General features: G+C 41.6%; 2 protein-coding genes across 2 annotated transcripts; one reads left to right on the forward strand and one right to left on the reverse strand.

Moving 5' to 3' along the window:
• The first annotated feature begins 8,003 nt into the window (after positions 1 to 8,003).
• Positions 8,004 to 13,226, forward strand: LOC147863587 (uncharacterized). The gene is made up of 4 exons (XM_087319307.1): positions 8,004 to 8,231; positions 8,446 to 10,990; positions 11,936 to 12,243; positions 12,611 to 13,226. The coding sequence occupies exons 2-4, from the start codon at positions 8,469 to 8,471 to the stop codon at positions 12,943 to 12,945; spliced, it is 3,165 nt and encodes a 1,054-aa protein (XP_087175433.1). The 5' UTR covers positions 8,004 to 8,231; positions 8,446 to 8,468; the 3' UTR covers positions 12,946 to 13,226.
• Positions 13,227 to 14,586: 1,360 nt separating this feature from the next.
• Positions 14,587 to 18,099, reverse strand: LOC147863588 (uncharacterized). The gene is made up of 6 exons (XM_087320605.1): positions 17,954 to 18,099; positions 17,831 to 17,873; positions 17,197 to 17,289; positions 16,876 to 16,973; positions 16,564 to 16,771; positions 14,587 to 15,017 (listed from the first exon to the last, which is right to left on the reverse strand). The coding sequence occupies exons 1-6, from the start codon at positions 17,993 to 17,995 to the stop codon at positions 14,932 to 14,934; spliced, it is 570 nt and encodes a 189-aa protein (XP_087176731.1). The 5' UTR covers positions 17,996 to 18,099; the 3' UTR covers positions 14,587 to 14,931.
• Positions 18,100 to 23,025: the final 4,926 nt, after the last annotated feature.

The following is a 23,025-nucleotide window of genomic DNA, read 5'->3' on the forward strand; positions in this document are numbered from 1 at the left end:
TCCTTCACGGTGACCTCGAAGAGGAGATCTACATGCAGCAACCGGAAGGATTCGTGGAGAAAGGGAAGGAGCACTTGGTATGCCGGTTGAAGAAGAGCTTGTACGGACTGAAGCAGGCTCCCCGATAATGGTACTGGAAGTTCGACTCCTTCATGACCGATCAAGGGTACCACAAGACGTAGGCCGATCACTGCGTGTTTGTGAAGAAGTTCGAAGGAGGCGACTTCCTGATACTCCTTCTGTACGTGGACGACATGTTGATCGTCGGATGGAACCAAGCCAGAATACGGATGCTGAAGAAGGCTCTCGACCGAACTTTCGCGATGAAAGACTTGGGTCCGGCAAGACAGATGTTGGGGATGCATATCATCTAGAACTGGCCAACAAAGCAACTGTGGCTGTCACAGGAGAAATATGTGACAAAGGTGCTTCAGCGGTTCAACATGTTAGAAGCGAAACCGGTCGGATCGACACTCCCGACAAACTGCAGATTATCTGGTAAGCAAAGCCCGAAGACGAAAGCAGAGAAGGCTGATATGATGAAGGTTCCATATGCCTCTGCCGTCGGGAGCTTAATGTACGCAATGGTGTGTACCCGACCGGATATAGGATACGCAGTCGAAGTGGTGAGCCGGTTTATGAGCAATCCCGGCAAGGAGCACTGGAACGCGGTCAAATGGATACTCCGGTACTTGAAGGGCACTTCAAATATGTGTCTCCGATTCGGCTTTGGAAAACCTCAACTTGACGGTTTTACCGACTCGAACATGTCGGCTGATGTGGATACCAACTGGTCTACATTCGGGTATGTAATGACATATGTAGGGAAAGCTGTTTCGTGGCAGTCGAGGCTGCAGAAGACGGTTGTGTTGTCAACCACGGAGGCGGAGTACATGGCAGCTGTGGAAGCCGACAAGGAAATATTATGGATGAAGGACTTCATCGGAGAGCTCGGTATCCGACAAGATGAATACCGACTCTATGCGACAGTCAAAGTGCCATCCACCTTGCTAAGAATGCGGCCTACTATTCCCGGACGAAGCATATCCAGCGAAGGTATCACTGGATCCGGGAAAGAGTCGATGACCAGGAGTTCGCGCTGACGAAGATCTACACGGCCGAGAACGGGTCAGACATGCTGACCAAAGTACTGATACCCGACAAGCTGGATGCATGCCGGAAGTGGATCAGACTAGTAAGACATCCCATGCCGGAGTGAAGGGGGAGTTTGTTAGGAAACAGGTCCCTCCGGATGGGAAGTGAAAAGAACAGAGATGATGAGCAAACTCAGCCGAGGCCGAAACCGGATGTGGAGTACCCAGCTATGGAAGACCCGGTGAGAACCGAATGACGAGTACCCGGCAAGAGCTGGATGGTGAAGACCTAGTGAGAACCAGATGTGGAGTACCTGACAACGGAAGACCCAGTGAGAACCGGATGACGTGTGCCCGGCAAGCGCTGGATGATGCAGACCCCGTGAGGAGTGCTCACCGGATGAATGGACATATTTGTAAATATGTTTCCGAGAGTTCATCGGGCCTATATTTGTAAATAGCCGAAAAGTCATATTAGTATAAATATGACTTAGGGCAAACTTAGTATTGTTGTTGTCATTTTGTTGTTGGCGCAAGATTAGAGCGCAACAGTGTACAGAGAGAGAGAGAGAGAGAGAGAGAGAGAGAGAGAGAGAGAGAGAGAGAGAGAGAGAGAGAGAGAGAGATAGATAGAGAGAAAGAGACGAAGAGTTCGTATCTCTGTTGTAACCGCCGCCTATGGCGAAGATAGTGGACAAGAGGTCGTTGCCTCTGTGTTCATCTATTGTATATTGTTACATAGTGATAGTTAGCAGTCAGTGGACTGCCGTGGTTTTTCCTGTGTTTGGGTTTTCCACGTAAACATCCTATGTACTCTTCTCTCCATTGTGTTTTTTGTGTTTGATTCTAAGCTTGGTTGTGGCCGAGCGTTGTCCATCGGGAGCGTGTTGTTTGTGACACATAAGCTTTCTCCACATCTAATTGTAACATAATCAATTCTTGATGAGTGTTTTGAGCATAATCCATGGCCATTTGAACATTCAACACATTATGCAATATATTCCTACCTACAATAAAACCATATTGGGCGGGATGTATCAACTTTGGCAAATACTTTTGTAATCTATTTGCCAAGACCTTTGTAAATATCTTATATACACCCCCCCCCCCCCCCCCCCCCCCTTCCCCACATAAAAGAAATTGATGAAATGACTGGAGAGATGTGTTGGGAGACAGGTCCCTCCGGATGGGAAGGGAAACCGTATGAGGAGGACCCGGCTACGGAGAGCCGGATGGTGCAGGCCCGGTATGAACCGGATGAGGAGTACTCGGCTACGGAGAGCCGGATGGTGCAGGCCCGATATGAACCGGATGAGGAGTACCCGGCTACGGAGAGCCGGATGATACAGACCCGGTGAAGACCGAATGAGGAGTACCCGGCTACGGAGAGCCAGATGATACAGACCCGGTGAAGACCGGATGAGGAATACCCGGCTACGGAGAGCCGGATGGTACAGACCCGGTGAGAACCGGATGAAGAGACATATTCGTAAATATGTTTCTAAGAGCCCATCGAGGCTACATTTGTAAATAGCCGAAAAGTCATATTAGTATAAATATGACTTAGGGCAAACTTTTAGTAACTGTTGTTGTTGTCATTTTTTCCTTGTTGGTGCAAGAAGAAGAGAGAGCACGTAATAGTGTACAGAGAGAGAGAGAGAGAGAAAGAGGTTGTTGCCTCTGTTGTAACCGCCGCGTGTGGCGAAGATCTGTGAGCACGAGGTCGTTGCCTCAGTGAACTCACTGTTGTACATTCTCACATAGTGACAGTTTGCAGCCTGTGGGTTGCCGTGGTTTTTCCCTCTTTGGGTTTTCCACGTAAACCTCCTGTGTATCTTCCTCTCCTTTGTGTCGTGTTTTATTTCCCGTTTTCTGTGTATCATTCTACGCTCGGTTGTGGCCGAGCGTCGCGCATAAGGAACGTTGGGTTCCCGTCAAGATGTCACCTTTGGAACTAATTTAATTAGACCAACCTTCCAAGCTTGAGGCACACGATCAGAATCCCAAGAATGTTGAAACATCAAAGTTAAGGGCCCCTTTAAAATGTTCGAATATCGCTAAGAACTTCATTTGTCAAGTCATCCCAATCAGGGCTCTTACCACTAGGAAGATGCCTTAAAACCGTGCCCACCTCTTCCTCAGTGAAATTCGCATCCAATTCATGACTAATACATCCAACCACATCATAAAACTCATGACATGCTCTAATCACCTCATTTGTCATTAACAATTGTGGGCCAATCAACTCTTTAAAGTAATGAACACATGGCAATTATTGTAGTAGGATCCACTATCAATTCATCCCCTTGCTTCACATGTACCACATTAGATCGAGCATAAGTAGGATGTAATGCTTGGAAAAACAAATGAGAATTATCTATGAGCCCATCCCTGAGTTGTCGCATCTTAGCATAATGATAACTTTGGCATTGCAACTGAGAAATAATAACGTGCAATTGACACTGGATATCCAAAAGCTCCTCATCTAATGGTGCATGTATCAATAATGCATTACACCTTGAGAGAACCTATGAGAATTGTCGAAGAAGACCTCTTCTTCGTTGAGCATTAGGTACTATATACATACAATGAATGATCTTAATGTTTCGTAATGTGATATCCCATGCTTTAAACTCCTTTTAAGATTCACTTCTTGTGAACAATTTACCAAAATTTGCTCCATGAGAGAATCAAAGTGAGGTTGAAGCAAAAGAGAAGAGCAAAACGTAATGGAGGTTTTCCAAGCACAGATTTATACATGTCAATTGCATGACTGCAAACCTCCAAACAAATAGGAAAGTGATCTGAAGTTCCTTCATCTTGTAGAATTGGCACACGAAGTAATGTCGGTAACAAAGAAACATCGTGCATCAGGTACATTCTATCTAATTGACTCCATGTTTGTCTATGTTGAGTGTATTGGAAGGTAAAACCTGGATCATTCCCATGCAGCCATGTCCAAACATCCAACTTTAGAACCTCCATAGCCAATAAATCCCAAGCTAGTTGCTTAGGATCATCCATGATTGAATGTTCAAACGTAGATTAAGATGCATCAATACACATGTTAAAATCACCCATAAGTATGACAGGAACTGACAGCTCCCAATGAACAACGCTCGGCCACAACCGAGCTTAGAATCAAAACACAGAAAAACCGGGAATGAAATGCACGACACAAAGGAGAGAAGAGTACACAGGATGTTTAACGTGGAAAACCCTGAGAGGGAAAAACCACGGGAGTCCACAGACTCCAAACTATCACTATATCACAATGATTACAACAGTGAGCTCACGGAGGCAACGACCTCGTGCTCACGATCTTCGCCACAGGCGGCGGTTACAACAGAGGCAACGACCTCTTCCTCTCTCTCTCTCTCTCTCTCTCTCTCTCTCTCTCTCTGTACACTGTTACGCGCTCTTATCTTGCGCCAACAAGAATGACAACAACTACTATTCTCTGTTTGCCCTAAGTCATATTTATACTAATATGACTTTCCGGCTATTTACAAATATAGCCCCGATGGACTCACCGGGCCTTCCTCATTCGGCTCTTGCTGGGTACTCCTCATCCGGTTCTCACCGGGTCTTCACCATTCGGCTCTTGCCGGGTACTCCTCATCCGGTTCTCACCGGGTCTTCCGTAGCCGGGTACTCTTCATCCTGTTCTCACCGGGTACACCACATCCGGTCCTCACCGGGTCCTCCATAGCCGGGTACTTGTCATCCGGTTCTCACCGGGTCTTCCGTAGCCGAGTACTCCAAATCCGGATTCGGCCTCAGCCGAGATTCTCATCAGCACTGTTCTTCTCACTTCCCATCCGGAGGGACATGTTTCCTAACAAAGTAATCCTAGACGACCCACACATAGGGTTTGAAGGAGTGAACCCCATAAAGCAAAATGTTGAGTGGCTTGGTTAGGGGCTTAAATCCCAACCACCCGCACAACCTCGCCAAAAAAAGTGATTTCTAGAACCAAAAACCAACCATAAGGATCATTATGCACCACTTGAGGATAATATTTATCTCACATGATTAATACTACACATGAATAATGATTATTAAGATGTCCTGCATAAAATGATGAATATCCACGCAAATGAACTGTGGATCCTATTAACTCATGACACTTATGCTCAATTGCACATAATACATCCCATTCTTTACTTAACAAAGTTTCCCATAACATATATTTCTTATGAGGAGAACATGCCCCTCTCACATTCCATCTTACCACTTTTATTCAATCAACAATGTTGTAGGTGCACTTGCTTGTTCAGAGCAACCGATGTCATATGGATTTTCATGCACCACATCCTTAGGGTTGTCTATCGAAATCTTTTGTTTTGGTCCTCCCGTTTGACGAAAACCTCGAGAATTCGATGAATTTACAACCCGTCCCAATGAATCAAATTGAAGGTGAAGGGGTAATCCCTTATCCCTAAATTGTCATTGCCACGGAAGTTTTCCTTCGAGGACCCTCCCTAGTTCCTAAATTACCTTGCCAAGTACTCTCACGAGTAGTGGACAAACTATTACGTTGCATATTCATAGATTTCCCCTTCAACTTGCCCTTAACCTGATGCCAATCTTTGTCAACAACAACATCACTACTAGTTCTATCCAACGGTTTTTCCCTTATCTATAACCACGAAACTTTGTTTTTCCATATCCATAGATTGAATTCCCTTATTCTTAGGGCCCAAACCTTGAAGTGAGACCTCTTTATAACTCTCTCTAGATGATGTTCATTCATCCATGACAACCACAATATCTGACACACCAACATGTCTCACAACTCCTTCTTTACCATTCCCTTCATTAGGAACCTCTATAGTTGAAGGACAATGACAATGACATTCTGCCATAAAGTGGTCCCATTCACCACATCCAAAGCAATGACCTGCAAATGTCTCCCACTTCAATTTAAAACAAAGTCTTTTCATACCGGGTGTGTTCATACGCACCCATCTCAGCCTCTTACAACTTGTATCCCATAACACACAAAATCTGCACTTATTTGTAGCATTTGCATGTGGAGATACCAACACTTTACCCATTTGACTCATCAACTCTAGTAAAAGTGGCTATAAAAAAACATGGTTACAATCCACTGTTACCCAAACAAGGCATTCTTGTTTCAACAAAGCACGACAGTCAACTATGGGGGACCATTTGCATTACATGCACCAATCGTTAAAAAAAAAACACGGGAACTTTAGTCAACAATGCACTTCGATGTTCCGGTGAACGAAATACTACATTGTAAAACCCTCGTAGTCCTGCATATATATTTTCAACACAATTTGGTGACACGATTGTGTTCAACCATTGTTTAATCCAATTAATGTATGGGAGTTTCCCGGTAAAAAATAATATAATTGCACGATCATAAAATACATCAAAAGATTTGAACACTGCCTTAACATCAACTTCCACATCATGCACATCCTCATCAATGCATTCTTTCGCGTCATTTTCATTTTCTTCCACAATATCCGATTGTAACAAGGTATAGGCAATTCCCCATAAATGATCCCAATTACAATGATCCTTATCAACCTCATCTACATGTATTACTTCGGCATATGTCAATTTTTTCTCATTAATTTCTTCAATACCCTTAAACCTCTTAGAGCTTCCGATGTCTTCCCTTTCACGATTACATTCAACCATCACATTACTCTTTTTTTGATCAATTGTTTCCATATCGATGTCCCCCACACTTTGTGAGGAATTTATGTTTATATCCATTATTCTTGATGTGATTTCGATCTGGGATAAAAAAATTTCCCATGAACAAGAGAGACAACCGGAACTCACCCGATTGAAGAGGTCGAAGATGATGAAGAGTCAAGACAATAGAAGACCTGCAATGTGTGTTGAGTATTTGGATGTCGACAACACATGATTCCTTATTTCTATCAGTGTTTCTTGTACAGACCACCAAATTTTACTTGTTATATCTCGTTACAAAGCTCTAATCGAGAGCTTTCTAATGCTTATCTTTGTGCCCAATTCTGTTGCTGATAGAGAGCATAGCAATAAAAACAAATTCACCTCTTCTTCTTCCCCTCTCTCTGTTTTTTTTTTGAATAGCTTACCCTAGTGGTAAGTCATTAATACTACTAGCATTACATCTTAGGTTTGAAACTCAATTTTCTCACCTCTCTATTACTCCATAGATATCTTCTATTTCACTAGATGCCATTGTGGAATGTAGGGGTTGAACCCATGACCACCTGGTCTTCATTGGGCAACCTTACCAACTAAACTACATCCATCTTGGTCTCTCTCTCTCTCTCTCTCTCTCTCTCTCTCTCTCTCTCTATTGTCCTTTATCAACATTTTTGTCAAATCTTGCATGATTTGTGATATAGCAAATTGGAGTATTTTCTTCAGAGTGGGTTTCCATGTGAAGTTATCATGCATGAAGATATTACTCGTTCTTAGATCATTAACCCAAGACACTAATGTTTGGCAATAGACGTGGCAGTTTCGACACATCTATCATAATGTTATGGTTCTCTCATGGACACCTGCTTCTTTTGCAAAGAGTGCATCCACGATTGATTCGAACAATCTGAGGTCATGGCTAGCCTTGTCCACGAGTTGTTGTGTGATTGGATTCTCGACCGGAGATAGTTTAGAAGAGGGGGGGAGAGGATAACTTGATTTCGAGTTGGTCTTCGGCCTCTATGGGTGGGAACACGATACACATGCTTTTCGATCGAGAGCCTCTCTGGGAAAACTCTTTGTGGGGGGCATGTTTTGATAAAATTACCTTGGCAATGTGTAGAAGGGCATGTTCAGAGTTTTTTTATCCCAAAATCTTATTATTTTGTGTGTGTAGGAGGATTCAAAAACTTTTTTAGATCATATAGCCGCGCGAGTTCAACACCACTTAATAATCCAACCATTAGAAAACCCTAGATCTCTCTGTCTCTGTCTCTGTCTCTGTCTCTCTGTCTCTCTCTGTCGGCGTTCGCCTCGCAAACAGTAGAAGAAAATCTGAGATATGGGTTTTTCTTGGCTTCATCAAATCTTTCGTGGGTCGAGCCTTTTTTTGATTCCACTTGTCGATCAACAACATTATGAAGCATCTCTGTTTCGGCGATAAATATCCATAGCCTTCAGGTAAGTTCCATTCTAAACCTTCTTTTTTCCAACAGACGGTAACTCTATTCTTTTTCCTCCCTTCAAATTTCGAGTGTATCATAATGGTGGGCATTTGGATATGGAGCTTTCTTACAAATGGTTGTTAGGTTAAAGGTATAGAAGCAGAACAGAGCTTCGAGATTTCAGAAGCGTTTTTTTGTCAATCGTTATAGCAATATTTCTATACATATAGATTATTGTTGAAAAGGCGCAGAAATGAGTTTAAAGGAGAGTGGGAGTGGAACCCACATCCTCTCCAGAGATAGAAGAACAGAGAGTGATAAGAATGCAAGATACTCTGTTCCCAACAAAGGGACAATGAAGGGAGGTGCGAAATCTCCTCGAAGAGAGAGAATTGGTAGAGACGTTATCCATTCCTCTAAGAGAGATCGAATTCATGAAGAACCTAAAGATGGGCAAAGTGGACGCTCCACACTTCCACATCGAAGAGTTCCTAAATCTCCTATCCAGAGAAGAGCTTCTAGATCTCCGGCGAGGAGGTCTCGACATAGTCGGACTGATGATGGTGAGAGTCGTAGTGTTCGACCTAGAATTCGTGATGAATTTCGAAGGAGATCATCAGTGGATCCACATATTCGAAGAGACTTGTCAAGAGAGAGGAGGGCGAGGTCCCCCGATAGAATAGCGCTACCTCCACCACCTCCTCGGTCTATGAGATCAGGTATTCGATATGGTGTTTCACAAGGTTTAGCAATGCGAAACACATCTCCTAGAAGGTTATCAATGCGAAACACATCACCAAGGCTGGCTTTGCGGAAAACACCTCCCAGATTAGCAATGCGCAAGACATCTCCCCCAAGGTTACCAATAAGAAACAAATCCCCTCCAGGATTAGCGTTGCGAAATGCATCTTCGGAGATTCGTCGACGACAAGGATCCCCACATGTAAGGCCACCCATTCGGCATGGATCACCTATGCGGCATGGCTCTATACGGCCGCCTGGACGCTATCGATCACCCATGGAAAATGGATCTCCTTGTAGAACACTAATGCGAAATGAATCTCCTCATCTAATGCAATCATTACCTCCACCACCACCACCACCGCTGCCACATGTTCCTTTGTCTCCACAGATATCAATCAAAAGGCCGGCCGAGTTACCCTCAACATTGGATGAATATGTAGGCATGCGTACAAGAGATGCAATCCTTAATGGTGCTATGTCTGAGATCCCGCCTTCATCAGCATTTGCAAATGTTAATGACATGAAGGATGTTGGGGATGTATTAAAGAATTGTGAGGAAGAATCACTTAGTAGCTATGGTATGCTCGTTCCTGGATCTATTGTCCTAGAAGATGGTACAGTAAGAACCTTTTATTCCTTACCTCCAGATCCCATGTCTAGTTCTGTAACTCCTTCCATGGATCCTGGTTTAGGAGAGAATTTGATGCCTCGTCACACTGATGGATTACATCAGTTTGGAATGGATTCTTCAAACCTCAGGCATGTCAATCCAAAGAGAGAGACACCTTTAGAAAATCAAGGAGGTCAATATTCTTCTTCGCAAGAACATAATTTTATGGATAGAAAGTTATCAAGTCAGAATCAGTATATAACTGGAGAAAGAATTGTCTCTGGATGGCCAGAAAAAGCATATTTACAGCATTCTTCATATAGGACGGAGAGACCTCCTAGTCCATACGGCAATACAAATGATGGATTATCTCAGAGAAGAACATCAAGGAGCCCAATACGTGATGGATTACGAGGTTATGGTAGGGATGGTCGTGTTAATCCACTGGAAAGATCTTCTGGTAGGTTCATTGAACAGAGAGAACTAGCACATGCTCCTGAACTATTTAGGCATGGACAAATCAGTCCTCAGAGGCGGCCTTCTAGCAATGGTGAATTCAGAGTGGATAATACTGCCAGTAGGAGACCAAGGCAAGATGAACTAAGATTAGCAGAGGAAAACAAACTATCTTTACAAAGAGGATCTTTGCCTTTACATGAACGAATTCTTGATCAAAACTTTGGACATAGGGACGGCATGATGTATGAGGGACCTTTACGTAGACGTTTAAAAAGTCCACAACAAGATGCTCTAAGGTACTTAGAAGAGTACCCAGTGCGAATGGCCTTCAAATCTGATGAAAGCATGTTTCTCGGTCATACGAGGAATGATTTTGTCGGTCCAAGGAAAATGAAAATGAGGTCATTGACACCTCCTCATCCTAGGAGAGCTATGGATGAAGATATGAGGAAACGAAAGTATGGTGAATTTGCTGAAGGATTCCCTTTTGAGAGAAGTTCATTTGAACCAGAGCTCAAGAGATGGCGACAGGATGTGGATGTGAGTCATGATGATAATCATGTCGGAAATCGAAGGTTTTCAGGATGGGATGTGAAAGATGATTATTTTGGTAAAAGGATTGAGAGGCCCGATAACCGGAATTCATCCTTGGCAAAGTTGTTGGAGGAAAGAGGTGGGTTATCATGGTCACAGAGACCTCATCTGGACGATATGAAGCCTCGGGATAACTTAACTGGTCGGAGAAAGCACATCATTGTGTCAGAGAGAACAGCTAAATTCGATCGGACTGTATTGGAACAGGAAATTTCTGCTGATCTTCCTGAAGATTCAACAGAATTTAAGCAACAAGTTGAGAGGATCTTCCTGAAGTATGCCAAAACTTTGAACGAGGATTCTGAGGAAAGAAAGAAGTACGAGAAAGAAGGTAAGGCAGGGATGTTACCCTGTCTTGCATGTGGCAGGTGAGGAATGACCAGAAATGGGTATCAAAATGTGTTGTTTGAAAAAATATGTTGATAATGGCACTGAATCTCTCTCTCTCTCATTCTCATTACAACTCACATCGGCACCATTTGCTTATCTACTAAAGTAACGGGCCCAACCAATCAATTATTATTTTTGTTTGCAAAATCGTCGAGATTTTGCATCATTCATATTCAACATCAGATGCAATATTTCTTACTATCTTGAATTTTTTGGACTGTTGTTTCACTTTCATAATTCCTGCCTTGGTATTACTTACCAGATTAATTTTCTGAGGGAAAAACTTAATTTGTGTGTAGAAACTTCACTGTATGAAATTTCTCATGATGGGAGAAAATAGCAACAGAAAGTATCATCTATGACCAATAAAACGAGTCTGTTCACTATTGAGTTCCTATAGTGAAATACCATAGACATAACTGAAAATGCTTGTCAACTTGGTTAGGGATGTGTTTTATATTTCCGATATACATCAATAATGAGTGAGTATTGTTTCTTCAAATTCATTTTGTCTGTAGTATGCCCAAGGAGTCCTAGTGGCTTCCAAGAAGCATCCTCATCAAATTGGCATTAAGAATTTAATTATGGGTTAAATCAACCTTGTCTATATACAAAATATAGGGCAAGAAGGTAAACAAGAAATTTTTTTCCCACTTGCTTTATCTAGTATTTAGAGAGGACAAAAATACAAGTGACTGTAGGGTTTATGAATGTACAATTGTTCAATAATATTCTGTGCTTAATGTTTTGGTTTCAAAGAAATTGCAATGGTTTCATCTTGAAGCTACAAATTGAACATTCATTTCCACTAATTTGAAAAGAAAAAGCTTTATATATTCACTGTTTGTGTTTTTATAGAAAGGCTGTGTGAGTTTGTGAATGGAAGCAAAAGTTAATTCCCGTTTAATTGTATGATTGTGCAGGGGTTCGAAAATGTTTGAAGAGACACAGAGTCTCATAAGTCATACATTTCAATCCCGCAAGAGGGGACTACGGGCTGAACACTTAGGTTTATGCAAAGCTCTTTGCACTGTCCTGGGGCGGAACAGTGATATGGATTCAGGAGGCAAGACAATGACTTCCCAAAGCCTTTCAGTCGAAGATGCGAAGGTCAACCGAGAGGATTTGATCTTGTGGCCTCCGGTTGTTTTAATCCATAGTATCTCCTTAAGGATAGTTGACGGTCAACATGAAGATGTCGTAGAGTCTTCAATCAGTGGCCTGCTCAAAGGTTAGACAAGCTATTATTCTTATTCTTATTATTTTCTAACTATTTTGAAATTTATCTCTTTACATTGCCTCTATAAGAAAATAACTAAGGGTGAAGGATAGCATGCTCTGGTTTACTTTTCTAAAACTCTGTTACAAGATGAGGTTTTTGTGAAAGTCTGTCATGTGCATATGTACATGCATATAAGTATCATCTTTGGCATATGTTCTGTTTTGAAGCCCTGTAGTTTTAACTTCTAAACTAGTAAAGCTTGCTGGAACTGTTTTAAAAATAGTCATTTTTTCCTCACGAAGTGATGCTTTTTGCCGTTGGGATAGGGACTTGTAATTTCCTTCAAAACTTCACTGTTTCATTTTTGTCTGTGTAGAGTTGGGTCTTCCTTTGGACAGAATTAAGATGTGTGTCGGAAGACAAGGCACAATGATGGTGAAATATATGCCAACGTTGTCGTGTTTGCATGAGGCGGAGCATCTTCATCAACATTTCGTTTCATGTTTGCGTGGCCGGGATGAGTGGGTAAAGTTAGACCTAATGAAAAGTGAGGAAGAGCAAAAAAATGCTGAAGAGAAGAATATGATTTTATATGGATACCTTGGACTGGCACATGATCTTGATAAAGTAGATTTGGATTTCCATCGGCGTTGTGTGGTACGAAGTCGCAAACAAATTGATGTGATTGCAAGTGATGTGCCTCCCAATTGATGGTATCATCATTATTGCTTCGTAATAGTCATTTATACATTTTTTAGGTCTATTAGAAAGGTGGTATTTTTGTAAACTCCAAGCTTTTCTTATCAGGGTTTATTTTGTAACGTCGACCAATATTGTTGATAATGATTTCTTATGTAATGCCCGGATGTTTGGTTTATAGGTAGTATTTTACTCTTCAGAAAAATTGCTCACAAATTTGCAATTGTGATGTACATGTATGGGCATTTGAACTGGATATATGCATTGCTGTTAAATAAGTAGAAATTGCCATTCACCTTGTGTGAATTAAATACAAGTCATGTATTTGCATGAGATAAATATCTTTTAAAATCCAAATTTCTTTTTGTCGAGTGGAGGCCAATTGTGATCATGAGAGGGGAGGGAGAGATAGATGGATAGATTCTATTATTGTCATTGAGGTCCAATATGTGTATGTGTGAGAGAGAATAGAAAGGATGTTTTTATCAACTATGACGAGGTCAATTTTGACCTATGGGACGAAATCAACATATCAGCTTGTTTGTGACTCATTCCAAAGGGGGGATATTACTATTGTAAAAGCATAACAATGCATACATATATGTGCTCAATCAACCATCTTGGTGAACATTTGCCTATCATATATACATGATCACTCATGTTTAACAAGTCATCATATTTCTCTTGAATTGCACATTGGGCCATGGTGGTGGATGATACATGTACATGTGGGATGTGGTTTTGTCAAGTGATTGATATGTTGTGACATAACAAAGATGTGTGAGATTTGAGAATATTTGAACCCATCTTGTGATGATACTCAACTGTGTGAGACTAAGAGTGACCAAACATGTAGAGGTTCCTCCTGCATTCTTGGGCACATGACTCTGTAGGTGTTTGAGCCCATGAGCTCGATAGGTGTCAATGTGTGTAGCTAGGCTCTAGCCAAGTAAGTTCTTGATATTTTGTTTGAACTAGATTTTTCTCTTGTGATATGGTTAATCTCGCAATGTCAGTGGTAATCTGCAAGCATCCAAGAAAAGTACTCATGAATTGAGACCCACATATGGTAGATCAAATTTGTTATGACGAACCCTCTGAAATTCATATGCTCCCTATATAACTCGTAATGAACCATCACCCTCATCTAAGATCATATAGAGCTTGTAAGCCCTTGAAGGAGATCACACTTGGATTTAGGAGATTATCTAACAGATGCTACCTTAAACATCAAAATAGAAGGTGAGTAATTGTCCTGAAAGCAATCTTCCCCTAATCTTAAATCAGCTCTATTTTCTGGCATGCACTTCAAACCTATCCATGTAGGGAATGAAAGGATTGAGGAATTGCTTTTGGACTCTGCTGTTCAAGCATTCCCCTTACCTATTTACATTCATAGCTCTAATTCATTTATTGCATCGTCTTCTACAGGGTCACGTGATTTTTTTCAATAGTCAAGAAGATCAAGACCAAATCATCTTTATGCCAATCTGCAGGAATGGGAGCAGGACATGGGGCGGAGAGGTTGGAAGACAAAAGAGAGAATAAAGAAACGAAAAGCGAAAAACTAAAACAAATATGTATAAAAAAAAAGTATGCAGGATTTCACAAATTTTCCTAGGTGAGGTACTTATACTCAAGATTCCCATAAACCACAATATGTTCCGATGGTTCAAAGAAAGACAATAATAATGAAGACACAACATAATCTTCTGAAATGAAAATACTTTTGTTTGTCAACGATTACTATATCAACCAGCGCCAAGAATAGTGTCACTTGTGCGTTAAGTTTTTAACCAGATAGGTGTTACATGCGGTAAGTTCTGCTACAAGCGAACCTACCATTCCCTTCCAAGAATGACGGTTACATGAACCTTCCTAGATTTGAAGAAGATTCAGAATTACCAAACCAAAGAGTTCATGTTGCAGATACATCCCAAAGTATATTTGCTGAGCCATTCATGGGTATCAAGAGCAAAATTGTTGATACTGAGCCTTTTAGTAAGGACGGAATTTGCGAGCCACTCTTAGAGCCATTATCTTCTTCTTATCCTCTTCGAAGCGTTGTTGTAATTCCAGAATTTCTGCCACCATCAAGAATTTACAGAAATATTAAACAAAGAAACTGAGCTGAAACTGGGAACAATTTGTTGAAGGGTAATAGCCCTAGAACTCATCTCTCCTTCTACACTCTCTCAACACGTTTTTCCTCTATAGATTTACTTTATTCCAGCATTTGTTTCAGTTGGCTTTTCAACTTTTTGAGATTACCACCACTTCATTACAATATTTACTACATTGTTCTTTTCTCTCCACTACTCCACTATTTTATAAATTCATTAAGCACCCAGGCATAATTTATCCCCTTTGATAAATGCATGTGTTACAAAACCCACTACCATTTTTGTATTTGAAGGCTTTGAACCTCACTAAGAAATATAGTTTTTCTTTAGTTTATTTTTAAGCTGCTGCTAGCTTCTTTGGCGCTTACAACTGTTCATAACAGTTTTCTCAACACAAAAACAACATATATGTGCCATTCAAAAGCACGTCAAGTAAAGAAAGAGGAAAGCACTGAAATAATCCCCAATGTTTTAGATAATTTAGCAGAAACAACAAAGATTGTGGCAAACTTGAACTATAACGGATGACTCTAATACATTTTCTAACTTTGGGAGTATTCTGATAAAAATAGTCTCTCTAAAATTCTTGAAATTTGGACATCTATCATGCGAATACATTCTTGTAATGCCAAATAATGGAGTCATCTTACTGAAAACGGACATTCATGTATTAGAAATAGTACCCATGCCAACATACAACAAATATATAGCTGCATGATATAAATATTACTTAGCCTTGTCGCAATTCACAACAGTTGTGGGTATACACTGTTTGAACAACATACTCACCTCCATTTTTTTAGATTTGAAATATTTCTAAGTCGTATGTTTCTGATATTTATATACGAAAAATGCTAAATTATGACTGGCAGAAATATTCAGCGTTGGGGCCAATTTGTTCTGTTCTGAACTTTTAAGTTAGAAGGGTTAAATCTCATGTTCCAAACCCCTTCTCATATGTGAAGGCTTCATTTCATCACGTGTTGGCTATGAATAAAGACGATATATATGGTCATTAATTCAGAACTATTGTCTATGAATACAAAAAAGGACTGTGTCTATAATATATTCTAGGAAGTTTTTCTGAACATCCACTGTTGCTGGTTAATTGGAAAATTTGAAAATACATGAGATTTCTTATTTCCAACCTTAGTATATCCTAGAGTCAAGAGAGAGCTGAATATATCTCGTTCTGTTAAATTATTTCTTGAATAAAGTGTCTTTACTAGGTCATGCAATCATTTGGATGGAGTTAAGAGATAGTCAATCCTCAAACGAAGCATGCAATGACCAGTTAGTTCTAATATAATTTAAAACTCTAATTAGCCTCTTCCTTAGCTAAGCGTTTCTCCATACAGTAAATGGTCATGGTACCACCTTAATGATTTGGCAAGATAATCTGTTCCAACCACCGAAGAGAAGGTTTCAATTGCGATGCAGTCAATGACATGTTTTGTCCAAGGACAATTAGTATGCAACAACTGGGTTTGGAGAAAGGGGAGCATACCATTTCTACGAGCTTCTCGCCGCTGAAACCGATAGAAATTGAGAGATTCATCTTTATATTGTTTCTTTTGCTTTCTTTCAACTGCAGCCAATGCTACGCCACCAACACTGATCCCACTCTCCACATCAGTTGTCTTCTTCCTCCCTTTGTGATGTTCAACAACTGTCCAACCTTCTTCAAGGGCCGCTGCCTCTCTTTCTTCCCTAGCCTGAACCAAGTTGACAAAAAGAAAACCCAAAATAAAATGTTTTAGAGCAAGACGAAATTCTTAATCAGTGCGAGATAAAATATTCTGAGAAAAATAATGCATACCTTCTCTTCGCGTTCCTCAAAATCTGCTATAAATTCATCAGTTTGTTGCTGGAGTACCTCAAAGCCAGGTCTTTGTCTGTGATATTCAGAGAGCCACTCTGTACAAAATTCAGAATTTTATGTAACCATATACCAAAACGTTAAACACTTTGTAGAAAAAAACATAATATAAAGGTATTTGATTTGTTGTGTCAATACTGAAAAACAGTTTTTTTTAGAAAGGGAAGTTAAACTTCCACTGACGACTGATACTAAGCTCAAATGATTGGATATGTTTAGCATATGACCCAAGGAATGAATCAGTAAAAGAACAGAGCATACTTCGCATTCCTCGCAAAGGACCATTCTCTGATGGTTGAACCTCTATAGGATCTCCATTTCCTGTATTCAATCTCTTTTCTGACTTGCTTAAGCCTGTAAACAATCATAAATAGACTATGAAAGAATAATCCTACTATTTAAACAGGAACAAGTCCATTGACAATCGAAATGAAATACAACTTAAACTTGGCAAAAATGATGTGTACCATGTATATCTAGCATGTCCATAAGAATACATTCACTATGTTCTTGTCAATGGGAAAACACATGATAGGGATGAATCGCACGCTAGTCTTAGTTAAAAGTATACATTCCACAGGTAGCATGTCCAAAGCCATAATAGCCACCATGAGATAAAGTCCATACTCATGGGAAAGTACACAGAGAGATGAAATACAAGCAAATCTTACCCAGAGTCTCATAATATATAGCTAAAATAACCATACGCAAATAATCAACACAAAAATACAATCCATGAATATCCACACGCACATAATCAACGCGAAAATACAATTCATGTCTATGAAGAAATACATAATAGAGGTCAATATAGAAGCTGCGAAAAGTTGTGTACAATTTATAGCTAGCATGTGCATTAGTTATCCCTCCTCTCCCTAGTTATGCTAACACAGACCTTTTTGTATGGAGCCAGGAGACTTCTGTGCCTTCTTTCTTTTCTGAGGAAAAAAATAAAATCTCTCTGTCTCTGTCTCTCTCTCAATCAAACAAACAAAGTGAAAAGAAAAGAGCTACATACCTTTCCTCCTCTGCCTGCATTGGCGGCCTGTATTAACGCCATAGCCAAAACTGGGCCCAGAGAAACCTCTTGTTTCTTCTTCTTCTGCTGCTTCGCTGAAGCTCGGGAAGAAAGAAAACAGAGCTCCCAAATGTTTTCTTTATTTCCCCAAATGACCCTGAGTTTTCGTTATTTATGCAAATGCCCTCTCTGCTCAACTCCATAGATAGATAGATTATATTATCGTCTTCAGAGGTCAAATATGACCTATGAGACCAAAAAAATTTACATTTCACGTGATACGTGTGAAAGTGAGTAGCGACTCTCGATGTTCAAGAACTTTACCAATGAATGTTGCAATCGACAGTGCATATTATGGTTGTGAGAGAAATTCGTGCAAGGATTGGGCTTGGTCGAAGATGTGTGGAAAGCATGGTCGAATATGATCAAAGGCAGAGCATTGTATCAAAGTGTGATACTCAGACTCTCGAACTTGTTTAGGGCAAAGTGTGCATAGTCGACCACTCTCATCACTTGTGCCCCAACGCCCCATCTCACATCGCAATGCATGCGAGCTAAGTCACATGGAAGCAATGGTTTGAATAGATGCCAACCGAATGGGCTCTAATATGTATTGATGTGTACAGTTTCCCCGTTCCACGAAGAATATGGTTTTGTAGTTAGGTGCAACATGTGTAGTATAATGTATGAAGCGTGAGCCTCCACATTTTTCCCATGTCATGATACATTGGTGTTGCAAAAAGGCCCCACTTACAGAGGAATCTACTGATGCATCATGAAGCAAATGTGTTGCATCCCATCTACCAAACCACTTTTTCATATCTTGCATCCAACCGGAACACAAAAATTTGCTTTTATGCGTCTTTTGGATCTTTTTGCTTGCTTCCCATGCGATTCTAGGAAGTCGATGCGAGGGACTTTTTTGAACCTTAAGCATGTATTCAACAACCCTTTCCATGCGAGAGAGAGAGAGAGAGCAAATATGACCTATGTATGAGACAAAAAATGTAACGTAATACATGTGAAAGTGAGAAGTGACTCTCAATGTTCAAAATACTTTACTAATGAATGCCACAATTGAGAGTGCACACTATGATCGTGACAGAAATTCGTGAAATGACTAGGTTTGGTTGAAGATGTGTTGAAGGGCATAGTCAGATGTGATCAAAGGCATAGAGCATTGTCTCAAAGTGTGCACCATCAACTATTCTCATCACTTATTCCCTAATACACCCCCAATTGACCTATTAGTGAGTGTGAACTGTCGGGAACTGAACGTTCCTTATGCGCAAGACTCGGCCACAACCGAGATTCTTTTCACACACAGAAAAACAAGTAATGAAACGCGACACAAAGAAGAAGAGAAGTGGTACACAGGAGGTTTACGTGGAAAACCCCAAACTAAGGGAAAAACCACGGCAGCCCACAGGCTGCAAACTGTCACTATGTATGAATGTACAAAACAGTGAGTTCACGGAGGCAACGACCTCGGACTCACGCTCTTCGCCACAGGTGGCGGTTACAACAGAGGCAACGACCTCTATCTCTCTCTATCTCTCTGTGTGCAACGTTACGCACACTAATCTCATGTAATACAGAAAATTGACTACAACTATTAGTTTGCCCTAAGTCATATTTATACTAATATGACTTTTCGGCTTTTTACAAATATAGCCACGATGGGCTCTCAGAAACATATTTACGAATATGTCTCTTCCTCCGGTTCGTACCGGGCCTGCACCATCCGGCTCTCTGTAGCCGGGTACTCCTCATCCGGTTCATACCGGGTCTGCACCATCCGGCTCTCCGTAGCCGGGTACTCCTCATCCGGTTCATACCGGGCCTGCACCATCCGGCTCTCCGTAGCCGGGTACTCCTCATCCGGTTCATACCGGGCCTGCACCATCCGGCTCTCCGTAGCCGGGTACTCCTCATACGGTTTCGGTCGAGGCCCATCGTCACTGATCTTCTCCCTTCCCATCCGGAGGGACCTATCTCCCAACATGAACTAGGTTATATGGAACCAATGCTTCAATTTTTAATGGCAAACAATGAGATTGGTTCTAACATGTATTGAACGTAAATGGTTTCCTTGTTTTGCTAATAATATGGTTTTGTAGTTAGGTGCAAGTTGCCACATATGAAGTATAATGTGTGAAGTGTGAACCTTCACATTTTTCCCAAATTGTGATACATTGGCATTGCAAAAAGGCCTTATTGATGCAACATGAAGTAATTGTGTTGCATCCAATCACAAACCAAATTTCTATATCTTGCATCCAATCAACACAAAATTTTGCTTTTATGTGTCTTTCAAATCTTTTTGCTTGCTTTCCATGGAATTCTAGGAAGTTGATGTGAGGAACACTTTTGAACCTTAAACATGTACTGGACAACCCTTTCCATTGTCATGATCTCAATGGAAACTGTTCTTGTCTCAAGTAGGAGAGTATAGGACATCAATTTCATGACTTGGTGAAACTTGTCGAAAATACTTTTGGACATTTTCAAACTCTTTCCAAATGGACATAGGGATGGAACCATCCCATATTTTTACCCCAATAGAGAAGCACTAGTGCCATCAAAGTGTTGAAAAGATGTTTTTTGAGAAGCCAAAATTAGCTTTTTGGTCATTGCATGTGTTTTCAAATGCATAACATGCTCTCGTTCCTGGGTCTCAGTGGTAGGCATCACATTCATTCAATTTGTGATTTAAGGGAACTTCAAAGCCAAGGTATTTAAAGCTTTCCATAGCCTCAAGTGACTCATTAGATATTATGTATGGTTAATCCTTTAATTTGACTCTTCACAATCATAAACTGTGTGTGTTGATAGAGAGAAAGAGTTGTCATGGTCCTTTCTCGTCAGGGATGTGCACGTACGCTATTGCACTGAATATCCGGGTGTGCGATAAGTCTGGCTTCTTTCTGAAGTATTTTTCGTGCGGAGTAACCTCGTGCACGCTGGATGTTGTTCACCGGTTCATTAGGTAGACGGTCGCATTTGCAACTTCAGCCCAATAAGACTTGGGCATATGCTTCTTGTTCATCATGGCCCGTGCTACTTCGAGGATGTGTCGATTTTTGCGCTTTAATTTGACTCTTCACAATCATAAACTGTGTGTGTTGATAGAGAGAAAGAGTTGTCATGGTCCTTTCTCGTCGGGGATGTGCACGTACGCTATCGCACTGAATATCCGGGTGTGCGATAAGTCTGGCTTCTTTCTGAAGTATTTTTCGTGCGGAGTAACCTCGTGCACGTTGGATGTTGTGCACCGGTTCATTAGGTAGACGGCCGCATTTGCAACTTCAGCCCAATAAGACTTGGGCATATGCTTCTTGTTCATCATGGCCCGTGCTACTTCGAGGATGTGTCGATTTTTGCGCTTTAATTTGACTCTTCACAATCATAAACTGTGTGTGTTGATAGATCTGAGAAAGAGTTGTCATGGTCCTTTCTCGTCGGGGATGTGCACGTACGCTATCGCGCTGAATATCCGGGTGTGTGATAAGTCTGGCTTCTTTCTGAAGTATTTTTCGTGCGGAGTAACCTCGTGCACGCTCGATGTTGTGCACCGGTTCATTAGGTAGACGGCCGCATTTGCAACTTCAGCCCAATAAGACTTGGGCATATGCTTCTTGTTCATCATGGCCCGTGCTACTTCGAGGATGTGTCGATTTTTGCGCTCGGCTACGCCGTTTTGTTGCGAAGTGTGTCAGCAAGTGAATTCTCGCCGAATTCCTTCCTTTCGGAGATACGCCGTGAAATCGTCCGAGAAGTACTCCTTGCCGCCATCTGATCGAAGGCATCGTACATGTCGGCCCGTGGCTTTCTCGACTTCATTCTTGAATTTTTGGAAGTGTCTGAACACTTTGCTCTTTTGCCGCATCAGGTAGATCCAAGTGTGCCTGGAGAAGTCGTCGATGAAGAGCACGTAATATCGGCATCCGCCGAATGTAGCCGTCTGTGCCGGTCCCCATACGTCGAAATGGACTACGTCGAGTAGACCTTTGCTCACGTTCCGCTCTTTCGGGAATGGGTGGCGGTGTTGCTTGCCGAATTGGCACGCTTCGCATACACCTTCAATCTCCTTCTCTTTGAATGTCGGGAGTCCGATGACGACTCCTTTCGACTTCATTGCTTTGAGTTTGTTGAGATTGATGTGGCCAATCTGCCTGTGCCATAACTCTATGTCGGAGTCGGCTTTCGTGCTTTTCGCAAACATGGCGGATTTCATCTCGTGTGAATCGAGAATGAACATCCGGCCCTCTCTTCTTCCACGTACGATGATTCAGCCTTCTTTTTCGATGAAGCACCCTTCTTGGTTGAATCGTACTTGCATCCCTTGCTCAACCATTTGGCCGACCAAGACCAAATTCTTTGTGATGGTGTGAACATGCAAGACATTTTTAATGTATGTTTCCTTACCTCTTTTGCCAAATGGAACATTGCCGATGTGCCGAATCGGGTGCGTAGTGGCATCTCCGGTTTCGACATAACTGGGTCGCTCCGGCTCTCGAAATTTGAGAAACCATTCTTTATGGGATGTCATATAGTTTGAGGCTCCGAAGTCAACAAACCATACGTCCTCCAGATTGAGGGCACTAGTTGAGGTAGAGGCCGACATAGAGTTTGCTCTATGTTTCATCATGAACATTCCGCCACGGTCGGAGTTGCGTGCATACATTCCGCCACGATCTTCGTAGTCAGAGTTGTTCCCGTACATTCCGCTATACTCTTCGTAGTCGGAATTGTGCTCGTAATTTGTGAGTTGTCAGCTTGTGGAAGCCGATTCACGCATCTTCTTTCGACACTCTTCTTCGTGGTGGCCGAGCTTTCCGCAATATCCGCATTCGGTTGCATTTTGACGGCTCGGGCCGGAGTGGAAGCTCCCCCTTCTTGCGAAGGTTCCTCGTTGGCTTTTGTTTTGCAGCCGAAATTGGGAGTTGTTATTGTAGGTCGGACCTCGTCCGCCTTGTCCTTGGCCGAATCGGCCTCTCGACTGTCCGCGTCCTCTTCCTCCATTCGAGTACGTGTAGAGCATGTGGCCTTCCGACTCATTGCTCCTTGTA

The sequence above is a fragment of the Azolla caroliniana genome, unplaced genomic scaffold (genome assembly GCF_043228905.1).
Source record: "Azolla caroliniana isolate FFs.n. ecotype wild unplaced genomic scaffold, voAzoCaro1.0.p SCAF_5, whole genome shotgun sequence".
NCBI classification, from domain to species: domain Eukaryota; kingdom Viridiplantae; phylum Streptophyta; class Polypodiopsida; order Salviniales; family Salviniaceae; genus Azolla; species Azolla caroliniana.